Source organism: Gallinula chloropus (assembly GCF_964237585.1).
Source record: "Gallinula chloropus genome assembly, chromosome: 16".
NCBI lineage: Eukaryota > Metazoa > Chordata > Aves > Gruiformes > Rallidae > Gallinula > Gallinula chloropus.
The window spans coordinates 4,144,126-4,163,057 of record NC_140101.1 but is presented as its reverse complement, the minus strand read 5'-3'; the positions used below and the strand labels follow the sequence as shown (position 1 = coordinate 4,163,057).

The window sequence follows — 18,932 nt, the reverse complement described above, 5'->3', positions numbered from 1 at the left end:
TGCAGCAACGTGGCTGCTCAGGTGCCTGCTGGGGTGTCCATGCTTCGTGCCTTCTGCAGACAGACCTGCCAGCATGAATGCTGCCGGTGTTACTGCGCTGGGGCGCTGGGATGCTCATGGTTGCATCTGTGCTTGTGGCTTTTGAGAACTGCTCCTGGCTTTGCGGGGTTAAATTCATAAGCAGAATGTGCTGTAAATGGAAGTGAGATGTGAAAAGGCTCTAAAACATGTCAGAAATGGTGGCTTCTTTTTTTTCTTTCTTCTTTAATATACGGTGCCACGTCCTGAAGCAGGCCTGTCTGCCTCTTGTGTTCAAAGCATGTGGACAAGAAGCACATCAATAAGTCATATGAATAAGTCTAACATGAATTCAAGTCAAAGTAAGCAGGGGTCTCAGATCTAACCCTCATAGAAATGTAGTTAATGGAAGAGAAAAACTTGCCAAAAATCCAGCCCTGTGAATTCGTTCCAAAGGAGCAGAGTTCTGCTAGGTTTGAAATTTCCTAGAAGGCAATCTCCTGACCCTACCACACGGAGCAGACTGGCAGGAACCGTAGGTGATTGACTCTAAGGACATCCATGCCAGAGGGAAAGGTGCCTTTGTCCGGCCTGACTGCAGGAGCTGCAGTTGCTGGGGACCCTTGGCAAAGCTGCTGAGATGTAGGAAGATGTGACGGGAGGGCCAGGGCGGAGGAGAGCTCCCAGGGAGGGGCTGTGGGAAGCTGGACCCTTGGATGTGATGATGAATGTAGCTGGCATGCCAATGGCAACATGGCATGTAGCTGTTCTTAAGCATTTTTGCATGGGTAGCTGGTGCATGTGCACACCCAATACAGACGTGTCGGGATGATGCTGGGTCACATGGTGCAGGGCTGGGTGCACATACCTGACTCCTGCCTCTTTGCTGTTACCAAGATGGATTTTTCTGACACCTTAGTCCTCATAGTGTCATGTCAGCAGTTGCTTGAAGGAAAAACACAGCACTCAGACGTCCTGCTTAGCCGTGATTAGCTGTTGCAGAAGGAAGTGTACTTATCCATCCATGGACAGAATTTGGCCATTAGGGAAAAGTTACAGAGGATCCAATATTTTGTCTGAGAGTTGAGTAGCATGTAAGGATTAGTTCTAGGACCAAAGTCATCTCACACTGGCTTTGTTCAGTGGATAATAAACAGGAAAGGCTCAACCTGTGCTGATGCCTGTTAGCGTTGCTCTTGTTGTGCATAGGGAGAGCTTCGTTTTCTGCCTCCTCACAGTTGGTGGTTCCCTTTCCTGACCGTCGGAATAATTTCTGTAAACACTGTGTCATGTAATCTACCCTATCGAACAAATGAATGGGTTTGCTTTTCCTATAATTAAATTTATTAGAGAGACTTTGCGAACTGCGGAGCTTTAAATCCTGCTCTGCAAGCATCCCAAAGCAGTGTCTCGAACCCAAGCCTCAGCAGATTTTGTTCTTCAAAACATACACACTAGAGGGGTTTATTGTTGTTTCCTGTTGTTAGCTATTTGCAGACAGGTCCAAAAGCCTGGTTTTGTGCTGAGCCCAGCATTCACAGTCATGCCTCAGTGCCACTTCCCTGTGATCAGTAGTATCTCTAGGTGTCGGGCAAAATGTGAATTCAATGTATGGATATATATGCTTGGGAAAGCCAGCGTTCGTTACAAAAGCAAAGGTCATACTAAGACCAATTATATCCCTCAAGTCTGGGAAAAACTGCCTTTGTGAAGACATAAGTATGCATGTTGTCCAGTGAACAACTCTTTTTCCCTGTGCCCCAACTCACTGCTCTACCAAGAGGAATGCTGCTCGAGTTAAAATGCCACCTGTCGTGCAAAGGTTGTTCTTCCCTGTTCTGCTGCTGCACAGTCTTAATTTTTAAATGCCAGGGACTATGTTTTCAGCTGAAATAAATTAGCATGCCTCTGTTTGAAGCCAGTGAGTCTCCACTGATTGATACTAGCGGAGGACTTTGATCATTAGTTACAGTGATAGAGTTACTCCTGCACAGGTCAGTGTTTGTTACCCTTGGTTATCTTCTGCACTGAGCCCTGGGGTTTCCCGCCCAGTTTTACACAGGAAGATGCTGGATCCTTCTGGCTGGCTTTGTGGAAGAGGTGGAACAAGGCTTCAGGACAGACACACTTCAAAGAGAGATGAGGACAAAGTCCCATCGCTATGATTTATTTATCTTGACTTGGTCTTCACTTAGGCATCACCATAGCAGACAGCAGTAGGGTCAGCTGCAAGACAGCGCTGCAGGATAGTACCCTACCTGAGGATAACAGTGTGTAGCCCTTCATAAATAGATTATGAAGGATGATCTTCTCTTGGCTGTTATGACTCCTCGAGCACAGGAATAAGAACAGCGTGTTTTGAACTCTCCGAGGTATTTTCTTTGACCTTTTGTCAAGGAGCATCCTCTGCAGCAGAGGAGGGCTTGTGCATCTGGTTCAAATCCCAGTCCTGTAATATCAGCCGCTTGCATCTTGCACAGTGTGAACCAAGCTCGGTTCTTCAGGGCCAAAATTCACCCGATAACAGCACACGCAACTCCACTGGGATGCCTTCAGTCGCTACACTGGAGAATCTGCTTTCTTCTGAGAGAGATAAGAGAAAGAGTAGTAGGAGTGAGTTTCATTGCTTCTGCTATCAATGCTCTGGCAGTGATAAGACATTGGTCACGTGGTGGTATTCTGCTGATCCGTACTAATCTCTTCCCATCAGAGCTGCTCTCCTCCCTCTCACTCACCTTGCTGCCATCTGAAGCATTTCCACAGTACTTCAAAACTGAGCTGGCTGCAAAAGGCCCAAAGAAAGGCACATGTTTCTTTAGAAATTACTCTGCCATATCAATTACCATTAGATGTGGAAGATCCATTAGCATTGGCCAGTTCCTGATACAGGCACATTAGCTTCTTGACCTTCATAATAGCAAGTAATGAAAATTGCTTAATTATTTAATCATGAAGACCATGCAACAAATTGCAATTTACTGAGTTTTCACCGGTAAAGCCAGAGACCTGGCAGGGCTGGCGTGGTCTTAGCTGCTGTCGGTCCCAAGTCACCGCTGGGAAACCTTGGCCCAGTGGAGTTGCACAGGGAGCAGACTGGCCCCATGAATCCGGCAGACCTCAGTCTTATGTCCAGACAGTGCATGCTAAAACATTATTCCTTTGCTGTTTCAGCAAGTAGGAAAGCAAAGTTAAAATGTAGCAGATCCCAAGCCTGGTTACATGCTGTGCACCAGGGATTCTGTGCTTGTAGCCTCTCATCTGATCATGTGTGGAATTTCCTAGGCAAAGCAATCGGTACTTTGCTTCTATCCCAAGCAGAATAATGGTCGTTCTGAGTTGGACTGTGAGTCTGACAAGTTAATTTTCATCCTGGATTTATGCATGGGGTCACACACGGTTATTGGCCAGAATCACAGGCAGAAATTCCTCTTTCCCATTGCATTACGGTCTCCTTACTGTGCCTGATTTATATTCTCCTGTTCTCCATCTGCTCAATGTTACATCTTCATCCAGGTAGAGGAGAAAAACCCTAGTAAATAATTTAAAAAAAAAAAACCCTGGAAGGCAGAGAGGGAGTGAAGACCATCAAAGCTACCCATGGGTAGAGGGAGAGATCCAGAGAAACGTATCCACATGGGTGTAATTGGCCTGAAGGGAACTGCTGCACTGGAAACCAGCCCTTGGACATAGGGAGCCCGGTGACAGCCAAAGGACGTGTGAAATGCTGGAAGCTCTCGGCAGCTGAACAGTTGGTGAAGCGGCTCAGCCAAGCGCTCCAGGGTCAGTGCAGAGGAAGCAAAGTCCTCCTGGTACGGGGCAGGCAGGCTGGATCGGGAGCAGCAGGCTTCTCTGCAAAGCTCGAGCCAGTGTGGGAGAGGTTCCCCTCTTTGGGTTGGAACACGATATAGTTGCTTTCTTTAGTGCTGGCTGCATCATCGGTTACATCAATAAAGTAAATGACAGCTTTAATCTCTCTGACATACTAGTTTTACTCTGTTTCATCATCAAAATGAAGACATCATAAATCACTTTGCACAGATTTCAACTGGAGGAGAGGAAGAGTCAACCTGCCCTGAGAGACATTTAGCCACTACGACAACTGGAGTGTTTTTACAGGCTGGTTTTACCTTTGGATTGTAAAGAAGAAACTTAAGCTCTTGCATAGTAATAATATGAGTGGCCAAATGCTGATGGTACCTGCAGGAAGAGTGGCACTCGTTGCAGTGAGTCTCAACCCTGTAAAAGTCAGGCATCTAGTCTAAGCATTAGTCTCTACAACACATGGAAGGAGAAAACCACTTCTTCCAGGAAATTTGATGTGTGCTTAAGTGTTCAAGACAGGAGGATGGATGTTAGCCTGGAAAGGTTTGCTTGTCTTCTGTTTACTTGGCTAGCTCTTAAATAAGATTTTTAAAAGTTACATGTGAGATGAAACCAGTCCCTTTCCAGTCTTTTTTCCTGAGGGGAAAAAAGAAATCCACGATTACAAATGTGCATTTACATCCTTTCTTCACCAAGTGAGATCTTTTCCTAGTTAACCTCCTTTGCAAACACCACTGCCATGGGGATCTTTGCTCAGTTGAGTTGTGGATAAAGACTTGCAGGCTGCTGCTAAACCCAGGTTGCAGTTAGTGGAAACGTTCCTTTTATTCAAACATGAAAGCTGCCCTTGCTGTGTCAACGCATCCACTTTGCAAGGCACAGAATAGATGGTTTTCTCCAAAGACAACTGAAGGATTTTAGAGGATGTTTTGTTTTCTTTATTTTTTCTCTTTCTCTCTGGGCAGTAGATTGGAACCATTGGCAAGTGTGATAAAAGGGGGCAGGAGTTAATAAATAGCGCCTTAAACTGCTTGGGCCCCCAAATCTGTCTTAATTTCTCTCTGTCCATTTGACTTTTGCATCTATTTATTGAAAGCATATGTGATTCTTTGCACAGCACTCAGTAATTTGTTGGGAAATAGAGGGCTAGAGGTGTGTCTGTCTCCTGGCTTCTAAAGCAACTGTGAAATAAGAGTTAAGAACTTTTATACAAATGACTTAAACATATTGCAGATTCAGTTAAAAATAAATAAGTCTTTAGCAAGGATTTCAATAAGCAGGAAGAGTAGCTGAATTAAATATTTCCACTAAAATTAATGAGCCAATCCTGGAATGCTTAGACTGACTCTTAAGTGTGCTCATTTAAAGACTTTGAATATGTTTGCCTGTCTGAATTTCTATGGAGCATTTTGAATGCATGACAGATTATAGTCTTCAATTATTTTAATTTGGTTTTCTTAATGGGCAAAATAGCTAAGAGCTTAATAATAAAAGACACTTACTGCTTATCATTTACATTATTTTATGTGTTCATTAATAATTATAATGGGTTTTATAAAACAAAAAAATCAAGTCTAAGTCTCCCCAGGTCATGTTAGTGCAAATGTTGCACAGTGTTCTGGGGAGATTGGGAAATTAAGTATTTTTTTAAAGGCATTCTTAACTCCATGCCATTATAGAGCAAGATGCAGAACTTCAAAGAAAATTTATTTTCTAGTTGGTGGATAGAAAATGCAACAGAGTACAAACAGCCTGCCTTGCTTTCGCTCCATACGTTCCCAGCCAGCTACATATACCATCAGCCAGTGATTCTCAGAACCCAGACCGTGGAGAGATGAGTGAAATCCTTTAAGTACAGGTTATCAGATACAGGGATAGTGTTGTTATGGCACTCTCATCTTCTGTAGGCTCAGTTGTCCTTTGTTCACCCTTTCCTTATACACCTGGTTTCTGAGGCTTCCAGGCATTTTCTATACTACTATCTAAACAATCTCCATCAGGCCACTTTTTACTGGCAGTGTTGTGCTGCAAGAACTTTGTCATCTATAGACTCCCAGGTATCCTCCAAGCTGCTGAGCATACAGTTTTCCATAGTCGATGCTGCTCTGATCCTCTTGCAGGGATCTCTGGCGGTTCTGGTCATCTGCTAGGATGAGAGGGCGGGTAAACTGGGAGCCCCGCAGTGAAAAATGGAAGTGCTGAGGGTGCAAGGATGTGGATCAACAGAAGCAAAATGGAGTGATAGTATCTGGTACCTCAGAGGAGCTCCTGAGTTGAAACGTTGCATACTGGTAAAACTTGTGGGAACAGTTTAGCTACAGAGCAAATCCTGCTGGAGATGCGCAAACCCAAAGATACCTGTATGAGCGGGATGCAGCCCTGTGTCACAAGCAGGCTGCTTTCCAAGCCCATCGAAAAGGGACGTTGCTACAAAGGAGAAAACCAGCTCTGAAGGGCTCAGCTCTTCATCTTAGCTCAAGAACTGCAATGTTCACAGTCACACATTTCAGTTACATGAGAACCTGCAGTGGGAAACACCCATCTCTAAAGCGACACAGACTTCTTCTGTCCCTGGGATTACTGTAGAGAAACAAGAGCCAAGTCTGACTCTTGGCTTTCCTGTCCGGAATTGCAAATACTGACTGGAGCCCTTGTGCTCCCTTTTGGGGGTGCATTGGTGCTATGAGCTCAGACCCTGCACAGTCCCCTGCATCGCCATTGGGCTGCGAGGCTGCTGTGGCAGTATGAGTGTGGTGCCAGCTGCTCTGCTGCAGGTTCCCTCTCTGACTTTGGTGGCTGGTCCCACGGTCTCCAGATGGTCCATTTGTACCTGTCAGTGTAGGTGAGAATACTCAGCACCCCAGGGTTTCTGTGTGGAAAGCTTCACCTCTGTTCATGAGATAGGATAGCATCAGGGCATCACATCTTCCCTGTAACTTGCCTTTCTATCTGGAATGTTCGCCTCACCAGTGTCACTGTCCTTTAAGATATTTTAGAGACCTCCATTTTGTAGGATATTTTTAGAGAGTAAAAGGTGCTTAACAAGCAAATTCCTCTTACAACCATCACCAGCCATCATCATTCATCTTGCTCACATCATCATACGCCGTGTTGTACCCTGCCTGGCGTGGAGAGACTCAACCCTCCCAGGGATCTCTGCATAAAGCAGTGTATAAATGCAGCTAAGGAAAGCTGTCCTTCCACAGGCTGCTCTGTAGCCCAGAACCCTGCATAACTCTTGACTGATGATAAAAAGAAAGATAAGTGAAAACAAATTCATGTGTAATTTCTCCAGTCAGAAGATTATCCTACAGCTATGTTACCTTCTCAATTCCCAGGCATAAATGAAAGAACAAGTCACTCTCCTGAAACAGTAAATTCCCCCAACCAGTAATTTTTCCCTCTGATCTAGCGAGTTCCTTGGGAATAGAGGAGATGATGATGATGATTGTTGTTATTATTATTATCATTATTACAGTAAGCTCTTCCAGGGACAGTTTCGACAAAAGCAGCAAACCTTACGTTGTATTCAGATAATGTTCTTAACTTCTCAACCAGATTTACTAAGCTGCACCCTGGGAATTACGCAAATGAAACCTTTGGCCAAATGTTACAGGATTACAGTAAAAAAATATATATTTTTTTGTAAATCTCATTAAGAGTGCTAAAATTACATGTTCCAATATAAAAAGCATCTGCTTTTGTGCGATGATTATCTCCCTGGTAGTAATTTGTACTCTGCTTTGCTGTCAGTGGTCTTTGCAACTTTCTGTGACAAGTGCTGCTTCTTAGGGGACTTTTCTGAACACCTGACACCCTTGTTTTCATACTGGAAATGGAATTAAGTGCAGGAAACAGGCAAACCATTGGAGTTGGAGGGTAATTAACAACATATGAAAAGTTATTGCTAAATATTGGCCACATAGACTCATAGAATAGTTTAGGTTGGAAGGCGCCTCAGAGCCCTCCCAAGTCCCACCTCTGCCATGGGCAGGGACACCCCCCACTAGCCCAGGGTGCCCAAAGCCCCATCCAACCTGGCCTTGAACACTGCCAGGGATCCAGGGGCAGCCCCAGCTTCTCTGGGCACCCTGTGCCAGAGCCTACCCCTCCCTGGGAAGGTTTTCTTCATCATATCTCATCTAAATCTCCCCTCCTCAGCTTAAAGCCATTACCCCCTATCTTTGTTTTGCTCAATGCAGTATGATTAGCTCATGGATTTTTCTTAGTATAATTGGGTAAGTTGTGTGGGTCTTATGATATGTTTCATCTCCTAGATCTGCAATGATTTACATACAGACAGCTTAGACCTTATTAATGCTAATAAAAGTGCTGCAAGGACATCCTATAGCATACACTTTATTAAACTGTACATAGCTTTCTTAGAGAGCTTCTGTTTATCTGCATTTCCTGAAAATAAAATATAGTGCCTTTAGCACTGAATATTTAAATCCAGCCTCCTTTCCCCCATTTCTGTCTCTCTATGCATTTCTAATGCTTCTATCACAATGGGATCTGGGTACTATATGCAACAGGAAATAGAGCAGAAAAATGTCCAGGAAGAACTAACAAACTCCTGCCTTCTGTGATTCAGGTTGAAATTGCTTCCATTTTAGTTCCTCGGAGGGAGACTGGTGTGATGTTTGGTACAGCCACAGTGGCGTGGGGCCGGGGAGTCCCTCCCGTCTCCCGTGTTTCCATCAGCAAAAAGCAGGAAAAGTACAGATACCTTGGGTTTGTTTGGGGTTTTCTTCTCTTCTCCTTTGTTATGGAAAAGCTTTGTTAAGGATGAAGGACTGGTTTAATCCTGATGTTGTACAGCTGCACAGGTCATCTGGAGCTGTGCAGATGCGTGTTGATGGAGACAGACAGAAAACTGCATTACCCTTTGTCATTTCTAAGGTGGCTCAGAGCTAGAGGTCCAGTGTTGGCTGCTTGTGTGTTCACTTACCTTAAGCCTAGCTACAAACATGTATGGCTAGGGCTGGAACCCCCTGGCTTGAGTGATACATTTACATGGATAGTTGCATAAATTCGGGTTTCAGCCCTTTGTGCTTGGCAGGGTGAAAGCTGACTCCGAAAATGGGGACTGGGGACTTCAGCTATTGACCCGGTGAGTCGGTTGCTGTCATTAAAACCACAGTTGCAGAAGCAAAGCTTGATTTTAATGCACTCCTTTTCACCCATGGATTTACTAATGAAAATTGGATTCACGCCTGTCTGCTTGGGTCCTGATTCCAAATACCCGCTGGGCCCACAGAAACCTGTATCAACCATCGTGTGCAGCATTGTGACAGCGCCCTAACATCCCCGGTACCTCTTTTAAGTGATTATACCTGTGTAAGTCCAATCACTTTTCCTTGGTACTAATAGCCTAACAAGCCATGAATCCTGTAGAGAAAAGACAGATGAAACTGTCTCTATTCCCTGACCTTCAGCTCCAGAAGTGTAGGTGCAGCACGAATCAATCCTGGCAGTGTCTAGTAATAACTGACATTATTAGCCGTTAACGGGAGCGGGCTGTTTGGTGGAGGCAGCACAAAGAAAACAGTGTACAAACTTGGTAATGATCTGGACAAAGGCATCAAAGGAGATTCTCAGAGCCAGGGGATCTGATATTATTCTGCACCAGCGCGTTCAGCATCTTGTCAGCCTCCCGCATCAGGAGAGGAAGAAATAGCAGTAGGTCACATGCAGGAGGAGTGCAAGAGCAGCCCACAGCCCTGTCCCAATTCCTTCGCCTGACAAGCAAAACCTCCTCTTCCCTTGGGAAATGACCTTTGCTCCCCAAATCGGGGCTGTTTCAGGGTGGAAGGGGGGTGCTCCTGCATCCCACTGAGCCTGCTCAGGCTTCTCTGAGCGTGCATCTGCCATAGCAGTGATGCTAACCTGTGCTCAGCTATGAGATTTCTATTATCTTCCCACTACTTTGTTGTATTCATAGACCTGTTAGGGAAGAATTTATGTGCATCGCTGTTACGCTGCCAAGACAGTTTGTGGTGGTGCGGGGGGGTGGTAATTTGTTTGTACCTTGCACTTTCTTTCAGGAATAGTCGTGCTGTTGTAAGAACTTCTTTCAGCATTTGGTCAGAAAATCAAATTTGGGTTTAAAGAAATAGTCGGGGTTGCTAGGACAACATATTAACCTCCCTTTTTTTTATTTTCTCAGCTCTGTAGCCAAGGATCATGTATTTCATCATGCTGTATTTGGTTTGTGGTGTTCTTCTCAAGGCACGGGAGGGAAGGGGTTTCAGAAGCAATGTGCCAAACACGCTTTTCCTCACCAGAGAGTCAAATGAAATGGCAGCATCCCAACAGGATTTCCCGGCCTTGCTGTGTCAAGCCGGCAGTGCTGGGTAAAAAAGGGAGCAAAACAGCTCCCTTCTTCAGATTTCCTGGGAGTATTTGTGTGCAGGGACTGAGAACGTGATGTGGGAGCTTGCAGACAGCGTTTTCAGAAGTGATTAATGGGTTGAAGATGCCGGGTATGGATGAGCAATTTGGACGGTTTAAGGAGCCTATGGTTTCAGTAACACATGAATAGCATTGTTTGTGCACACAGATTCTTCCACATCTAAGGCACAGAATTTCAGTGATTCCTAGAAAATAGTCATGAATAAAGGAGGAGGAAAAAGGCTGAAAATATGTGGAATACACTTTTCCTGGCTTTCTCCCAAACATTTGGCATACAGCTCCCTTGTCAGAATTGACAGCGGTATTACATTTATGCAGCTTTCAGGCTCAGATCTTTAAAGTTGTTTAAACATCCATATGGCTTTTGTCCAAAACTTATCGATTGCTGTCTTTGTTATTTCATCCAGATTCGTTCTGATAAGGACAAAGAGATCCATATCAGATACAGCATCACAGGAGTGGGAGCCGACCAGCCGCCGATGGAAGTCTTCAGCATTGACCCTGTGTCTGGCAGGATGTATGTGACTCGCCCGATGGACAGAGAAGAAAGAGCTTCCTACCATGTAAGCACAAAAACATCTTGAGGTTTTTTTCTGAGTTCACAGGCTCAAAGCAGAGCTACCAGCATTGCTGGGTTTGAGAAGGGACATGCAGCTTCGAGACAACAGGGGGTTTTGTTCAAAATCAGAGCCCAGTTCACAAGCTGGACTGGTTCCCTTTGAGACCTGAGGAGCTGGTTGCACCGGGATGCAACCTGGTGCAACTCAGGCTTAACTGACAGCGTGAGCCTCCGTCACACTCTGCCAGAGCAATTGTGTGTGTCTGTAGGGATGCTGGCTTCACCTCTGCTTTCCTCTAGTGTAACCTGCCCCTGCTAAACCAGCCAAACCAATGCAAAACAGCCTTAAACTGTCCTTTTCGGACACAGAGTGGTTTGTTCAAAGCAGTGCAACTTCCCACTGCTTGTTAAATCCATACAAATTCATGTGTTGACTGAACCCCCCAAAAACCATGAGAAGCCAATCGCTACATTAGCATGTCTTGGGAAATTACTAATTTAGGAATCATTACTGCAGCTAAACATGCAATAATTGGTATAGTCATTTTTCATTTTAAATCACTAGGAGATGTTCAGGCAGTACGATGGGGGTGTGTCGGATAGGTTTTTAAATATGCAGATAGACTAATATTAAATGTGAGGAAATTAATTAAGATTAATTACACTCAAAAGTGGTGCCTCTCTCCTAGTTCATAAAATGCTCTACCTGCAGAATACTTGGAGTGTAATTGGCCATTATGTTTTGATATAAATCCTAGCCCCTGTTTTGCATGGCATAATTGCACAGCAGCCACAGTCCCACAAATTGCTGAAAAAATGTGTCATACCTTGTATGATAGCCCTGCAAAATTTCAAGCACTTTCTGCATCTACGCTTTAGTTCTCTTCTGGAGTGGTTGTGAAAGGTTGTTTCATGGATTGCTTTGTATCAGCATTAGCCACATCTATCGGCATCGTAATAGCCATTCCCAGGGATGCTGTAATGTCAGTGAAACGGTACGGGTCACTTCCACTGACACCATATTCCTAACTGCGCCGTCGGAGATGCACATTCTGTCAGCTTTATCAGGTATCCAGTTAACCATGTTGACACAGCTTCTGGACTGGGGTGGAAGGATAAAGAAAATAGATTACCTCTTTACTTGGGTGGAAAAAGAGATTTCCCCTGGGTGAAAGAGGATCTGAAGGAAAATTATTTTATCCTCTGCGAACAAGAACAATTATTTTGTTTGTTGTGCCTAAGAAAATATGAAGAGAGGTTGTTTTGAAGAAGGAATCTTTGAGATACAGTGCGTGTCATCTCAGCATTGTTGATAGTGTTTTCAGCAGTGCCAGGTTATTATAACAGTGTAGTCAATAATACAACACACGAGCTAACGCTTCTGACGGAGCCACTGTGATCCCTGCTGTCAGACCCACTCACTCCAAAGCACAAGATGAAAAAGATTTCATCCTCCATAATAACAAATCGTGGGTCCCCTAAATAACCAACTTAACCCACCGGTTAGTGAATTCAGTAAACTGAGTTCTCCTCTTGGCCAAGGTGGCTGGGCAAGCTTTGTATGCACCACAGGATTTCCAGCCTTCCCTACTAGAAGCTTCCACATGTAAACAGGCATATACATTCTCTAAAGGTACCAGCAAGACATAGTTTATAGAGAGTGAGTAACTGGTAAGTATGTTATGAGACCTTATGGGCAGGAATAGTGAGTGATAGAAAACCTCTGTTAGCAGGACAGTAGGAGGTGCCAGAGAACATTTTCAGTTGGCTCTAAACAACCCTTTGGATCCTTCAGCCTCATTGGCAATGAATTGATGGTTTATTTGACCCATCAATTGCTTGTTGAAGAACCCTTTACAAAGGATTTCTAAAGACAGCATTTATAAAGCGCTGACCCAAATGCTGCTGCAGAAACTTGCAGGAGGAATGGACAGTCCTAGAAAGTGGAAAAAATTAGGCCAGTTTCCAGAAAGAAGATACAGTCCAAAGTCTTGGCTGTTGCAAGTTTCAGACAAGTCAAAGAATTTCTGCCACTTCACATAGCTGAGTCTCTAATTGAAAGATAGACTTGGAGCCAGGCTTACACTGAATACTGGAAAACCATGTCTGAGATGTAGTCTTGGATCCAAACTGCAGAGCTTGGCCATCTTTAAGTTGGTTTGACATCAGCTGTAGAGTTTTCTGTACTTCATATTAGTGTCTTAACTCTTCAGCTGGTGTAAAGGATGTTGGTGGGCTGCAAGACACCATCCCTGGTCCCTTGTACCCAGTAGGACGTGAATTTCTTGTCTGATATGGGTTGGAGATGGGTGCATGCTTATAGCTTCAGGGTTTCTGCAGTCCTAAACACAGCGAAGTCTTTCCAGCATCTCTATCACTGTCGAGTGTTGTCCTTGCTGTTTTCATTCCCAGGTAATCTAAAAACTAATTATATAAAAAAAATAATAATGTGCAAGTATTTGTGAGGCTACATATGAAGGGTTCTGTTTCATTAACTCCCACATTTTCAACACATATTTTCTTATGCATAATTATCTGTATTGCTCCAGGACTACCATTCTTAAAATACTAGTCTTTTAACTCTCCTTGCATTTAGCAAGTCATTTGTCTGATGAAACCTACCTTTTTCCCTAAGGTGAAACAGACTTTTTTCTAATTAGATCTGTGGAGTTCTGTAGCAGAACTTTCCCTGTTTTCAAGATCATCCTTGAACTTTTCAGGAGGATCATTCTGAGCGTGATGTATGCAGAGATGTACGTGCCTGTGGGACTGTCAGAGCCTGCCCAGGTGCAGGGTGAGCTAGCATTCCTGCCTCCACCTCCCAGCACAACTGGCAGAGTTAGTGATGGCAAGTTCAGCTGTATTTTGGCCTCATCTGTTTTCTCATCTGCGCTACAAACCAGAGTACAGATTCTCCAGGGACCTCACAAACATCCCAGACGCAGAGTCAGCTGCAAATATGAGCAGAGAAAAATGAGAAGGGCTTTGCAGCCACTTAACCAACACCACGTTGAGGTGCACAACTGCACATGTTTGTGCTGACTGATGCTGTGGGAACCACTCCAGCCTCTCCAATGCCCGTGCCAGGGGATGCAGCCCTGGGGCACACTTCCAGCACAAGCACAAACTCATTCCCCCCCCCATCTTGCTGCCGTTTCCGCTGTCGCCGCGGTGTGTTGTTGCATCTCCCCTTGTAACCAGCTCTTAATGTTTTTTGCGTGCCAAAGAAGTTTCAGCAGGTCATAATAATTAATATACATGAGTTCTCCTGGCCTTATCCAGCTGCTTTCCCAAAGTCCTGTTTGTGCTGCCGATAGTTAGTGACTCTGAATGTCTGCTCCATACACTGATTTCATACCAAGCTGCACTTAGTCCTGGCAAGTACAAGGGGTAAAAAATTGGCAGGTCAGTTTTCCAGGGTTCTTTTCAAGTTCTTTTACTGAAAGAAAACAACATAAACGTGACAGTAAGTAGGCATTGCCTACGATACTCCAGTAATACACATTATGGGGAAACTTTGAAGTGAGACCTTGAGCAGTCCCAAATACATGTGTGTATTCCTTCAGCATTGGATCGATGGAATACTGTCTCAGAAATGGCTGGAGCAGAATAGGTGGGTTATTGTCTAAGAAGGAGTTATTTGAGGTGCAAGGAGACAAAGAAGTTTACTAGAAATTAAGGGATACAGTAGCTAATTCCAGTCTTTGGAACCAAGTTCAGTTGAGTAATACCAGCCGTTTGTGTCACAATACTCTAATTTGAAGTTTTAATCACAATTAAGAGCACACAAATTAGGCATGACATTGTATGCTTATTGCTTAAAGGGGCTGTCACTGATTGATAATGTATATTTGTATTAGTGGTATTAGCGCATAAGTAATATTCATATTTAACACAATTCACTGTGTTGACTTTGACTAACTACCTTCAGATACCACCAGCCTCCAGTGTAATCAATAATCGCAATACTGAATCATTTGTATGCCAACAGCTGCATTTACACTGAAACTGTCAGTAGAAAAACCTCAGAGACCTGTGGTAGCTGCTGCTGAATATGATAGCGGTGATTGTTGTACTTTTAAACAATATTTGTTAGGGAATATTGAGCCATCTCTTTGGCTGGTGCACGGCGCAGTGACACAACAGCTAGAGATTAGCCAGCTCCCTGTATTAATTTTTCAGAGTCCTCTGCAAGGTATTTCATTTGATATTATTTATTCCTTCTCTACACCTGTCATGTTCTCCCTCTTGGGGACCATGTAAATATTTCAAACCAACTTTATAAATGTTTCTTAGCTGTGTCTCCAGCTAGCCACCAGCTTGCATTTGAATAGTTAGGCATGACCTGTGTCTTGCACATGTCCCATGGCCTGGTTTGTGCTCACTGGCCTTCTTGGTGGTGGCCTTTCCAGCTCAAAATGACATGTGTGTCTGACAGAGAACAGCTGTCATCTTCTGTCCCTTGCCCAGTGCTGCAAAGCTCTTGTATGTGGCAGCTTTTTATCCCATCTATCACTCTACCACAACAAAGTGTGTGGTCCAGTTTGAGGACACCTCAGTAATGCAAGGAGTAGGGCAGAAGAGCAAGGGAGAAGGTAAATTAAGGAAGTGTTGCGTGTCTGCTCTGCCTTGGAGATACCCAACTGGTTTCCCAGTGAACAGATGGCCCCACTGGAGTCCCTCCTTCCCTTGCGCTCTCCACTGGGAATGGTCTCTGATGGGGAATGGTTTCTGATGAGGAATGGTCTCTAATGAGGAAGAGCTCCCATTGAGCTGAGCTGAGCTGCAGCCCTCTGGCTCATGCCTCTCTTCTCCCTCCGCTGCGCTGTCGCTGACTGCAGAGGAGCAGCGTGTTGCGGAAGGGTGCGGAGGCATTGGCGCAGGAGAATTGTTGGAAGAGTATGAGTAGAGAACATCCGTGCAAGCAAGCACAAGAGGAAAAAAAGAGAAGAAAAGTTCCTTGAAGTCAGGCAGAAACGGAGCAGGAGGGAAGAGACGGGTATGCAGAAAGGGCAGCAGGTACAGCTATGTCAGAGAGCACAGAAGGAACAGCTATGGACACCCAGACACCAGCACAATGCAGGACATGAAGGTGCAGGGTCTGTGCTGGGCTCGGGGAGCAAGTGCATCCTCCTGGCTGCAAAAGCCGTTAGGGCATGGGTTCCCGTGTTTCCAGGGCAGGTCCTCCCTCCCAGAACTCATCCCCGGTGGTGGCACTGGGCTCAGGACAGAGGTGACACTTGTGCATGTCACCACAGGCTTGGTGGGACTGCTGCAGTCTTGCTTATTGAATCTTTTTTTCCCTGAGTGCGGGCAGAACCGCGTCCATGGGTACATCTGCTTAGTGAGTGCAACAAGCAGATAGATGTGTGTTGCTGAGAAATCCCTTACTCCTGGAGATTTCAAACAAAAGCTATCAAATGTAATTAAAAATTTGCAGGGGGAGAGTCAGATCTGAGGGGGAAGATACCAGCTTTGCTCTCTGCTTTATCTCTGAATGGAACCGTTTCCGCTGCTGGAAATGCAGCAAGAGAGAGCCCAGTGCTGCCTTGGTTTGAAGATAATAACTTTAATTTTAGCTCCGAATTACTTTTTTTTTCAAAGGCAGCCTGACCTCTGACTGACAAAGTTATTGAATTGCTACAGCTGACACAATGAAGGATAGCTCAACAGGTGGGAGTCAAAGCAGTTTGTATGCAGGCAACAAATGCAGATATTAAGAGCATGCAAGTCATGAAATACAAACGGCACACCCTGTATTGGAAATGAAGCCAGACTTCTTCAGTCTATAAAGGAAGAGTGTTGCTTAAATTCCTTCAAAAAAAAAAAAAACCCCGGTGTTCTCCCAGCTCATTTCATGTGGTAGTTTGTTCTCTTTGCTTGATTAAATGTTAATCCAGCCCATCCTAATAGCGCACAGTTTCTTTTGTTAAGCTCTGGACTTCTGAACACCATACATGAAGGAGAGAGTCACATCAATCACAGCACAGCAAGAGTGAAAGACGGAAACCAGTGCTAATGCAATTAGCACATTTATTTGTCATGCATCAGAGGAGCTGGAGACCTCCCTGGCACCACAGTTTTGACTCCCGGCAGCATCCCGATGGCCCAGGGAAGTGCTGGGAGGGACCAGAGAGGTCTCCTTCCCCCTCACATCACGAGCTGGTGTGTGCCATCAGGCTCACAGCGCTCCTGCAATGCAAAATGCTTGTGGCAGGGCAACGCGTACATCCCCTGTCCCTCAGTCCAGCTCTTCCAGCCAGCCCTCACACCAAGCCAATGTCCTCTGACGCCTTCGTTCTCCATCCTGCCAGCCATGCAGGATGTCCCACAGCCATCCTGAGCACCCTCCCCCATTTCCATAGCAGTCTGGAGGTTCAGCAGTGCTCACTGGCACTGAAACCAAGGGAGGGGTAACAAAGGAAACCTGCAGCACCCTCACGCAGGCGATGCCTCTCTCTGCTGCCCAGCCATCCTCGGGGCCACGCAGCTCTTCCCTCACTTGTCTGTTGTTTTTTTTTCTGCTGCTGACATCGCAGCCCTGTTCAGCACACACACATCATTTAGAGTAGCCATCTGTTCCCTTTAATGAGAAAGCTATCCATTTTTTTCACCTGATTACTGATTGTTCCAGACTATTGTTGATTGCTTTGTTTTATTAATTACTCATTTTGACATGCTGTATCTGTCCCTTTTGTTCAGAAAACAGATGCTCTTGTTTTTGAGCATTATTACTGATGGTTATTGCTAATAAGATAAAGCCGCAGCTCCACTTTAACCGAGGACTTAACACCGTGGCTCTGGTTACTGTAATGCTTCACCACTGGGTATTTTAGTTAAGCCTGGGGAAAATACTTCATTCTTGGTGCAACTGGGGCTCCCATTCTTTGAAAGAAAGGGACATTTTTTACATCTTTTGGTGCATATTGCTGTGGGGTTGGTCACTGTTGCTGTGCTTTGAGACCGTGATCAAAGAAAGAAAAAACAATACTAATGCCATTCTGAAATCTCTTTGCTTACTAATCACTGCTCTTAGGGGTATGAAAGGCTGCAGGTTCCCATAAGAAACCTCTTGAGTCAAACTCCCTGCTGTGTTTGGGACTAAGCAAAATCTGGGGTTTGGATTATCAGACAAGGTGCACCACATCTTAAAAAGTGGAGTGTTGTGGTCTATTAGCAGCGAAGGAGATGGCAACACAACCCCAGAGTTAAAGTGTTTCCACTGACAATTGCTATTTTAAAATATTATTTCAATATTCTGTTAAGCCTTGAAAACCTGGCTGTGTGTGTAGAGTGTAGATGGAAACCACCTTGCTGCTTTCTGCTGGAATTAGATACCCTCTCGGTTCAATTCTGAGCAAGTATTTATGAGGTGAAGTCAATTCCTACAAAGCATGGTCTCTCATTCTGCGACAAATCCAATTGCTGATATTATGCTTTCATTGTGCTTATTCCCAGCTCCGGGCTCACGCGGTGGATATGAATGGAAACAAGGTGGAGAATCCTATTGACCTTTACATCTATGTGATTGATATGAATGACAACAGACCGGAGTTTATAAACCAAGTCTATAATGGATCTGTTGACGAAGGCTCTAAACCAGGTACAGTTGAAAAAAAAAGTCTTAAAGTTATCACTAGCTTTCAAACATTAATCTGACACGGTGGCTTTGCCTCCTCTTGATGTCGAGGGAATGTAGCACAGGTCTGCTGTCGCTGGCTCTTTGTTGAAGGCTGATGGAGGTGAGCACAACATAGCTGTGCTATCTCTTTGGATGCAAATAAAGAGCAGGCTTGGATTAGAGGGAACCTAGCTCCTGGTGGTCCCTTCCTAGATGTGGCATTTGAAAAAGCAACAGTTCTGAAGCATAATTTTCTGTATTGCTGCTTTCATATGCTCATTATGTGTGGACGGGGCTTTGACTGCAGAGCACTGAAAGCCAACCCAGCCGTGGCCTTTCACTGACCCCGGTGCCTGACATGCTGAATATCCGCTTCCTTGCTATTTAATCCAGTCATTTGCAAAGTCAATATCTGGCACCCAGTCAGACTCCAATGAAGTCTGCGTCCCAAAGTGTGAAGAAAATAATTCTCTGTTTGAGGTCTGGTGCAAACCTCCT

The 18,932-nt window shown here is 44.7% G+C and overlaps 1 protein-coding gene across 1 annotated transcript in view; it reads left to right on the top strand.

Annotated features, from left to right (window-relative positions):
• Window positions 1–18,932, top strand: part of CDH4 (cadherin 4) — a gene marked incomplete at its 5' end in the record, with an annotated part of 444,834 nt that overhangs the window by 335,034 nt on the left and 90,868 nt on the right. The window contains 2 exons of the mRNA XM_084271711.1: window positions 10,662–10,817; window positions 18,272–18,416. Coding sequence (XP_084127837.1) covers window positions 10,662–10,817; window positions 18,272–18,416 — 301 coding nt within the window. The remainder of the gene's footprint in view (window positions 1–10,661; window positions 10,818–18,271; window positions 18,417–18,932) is intronic.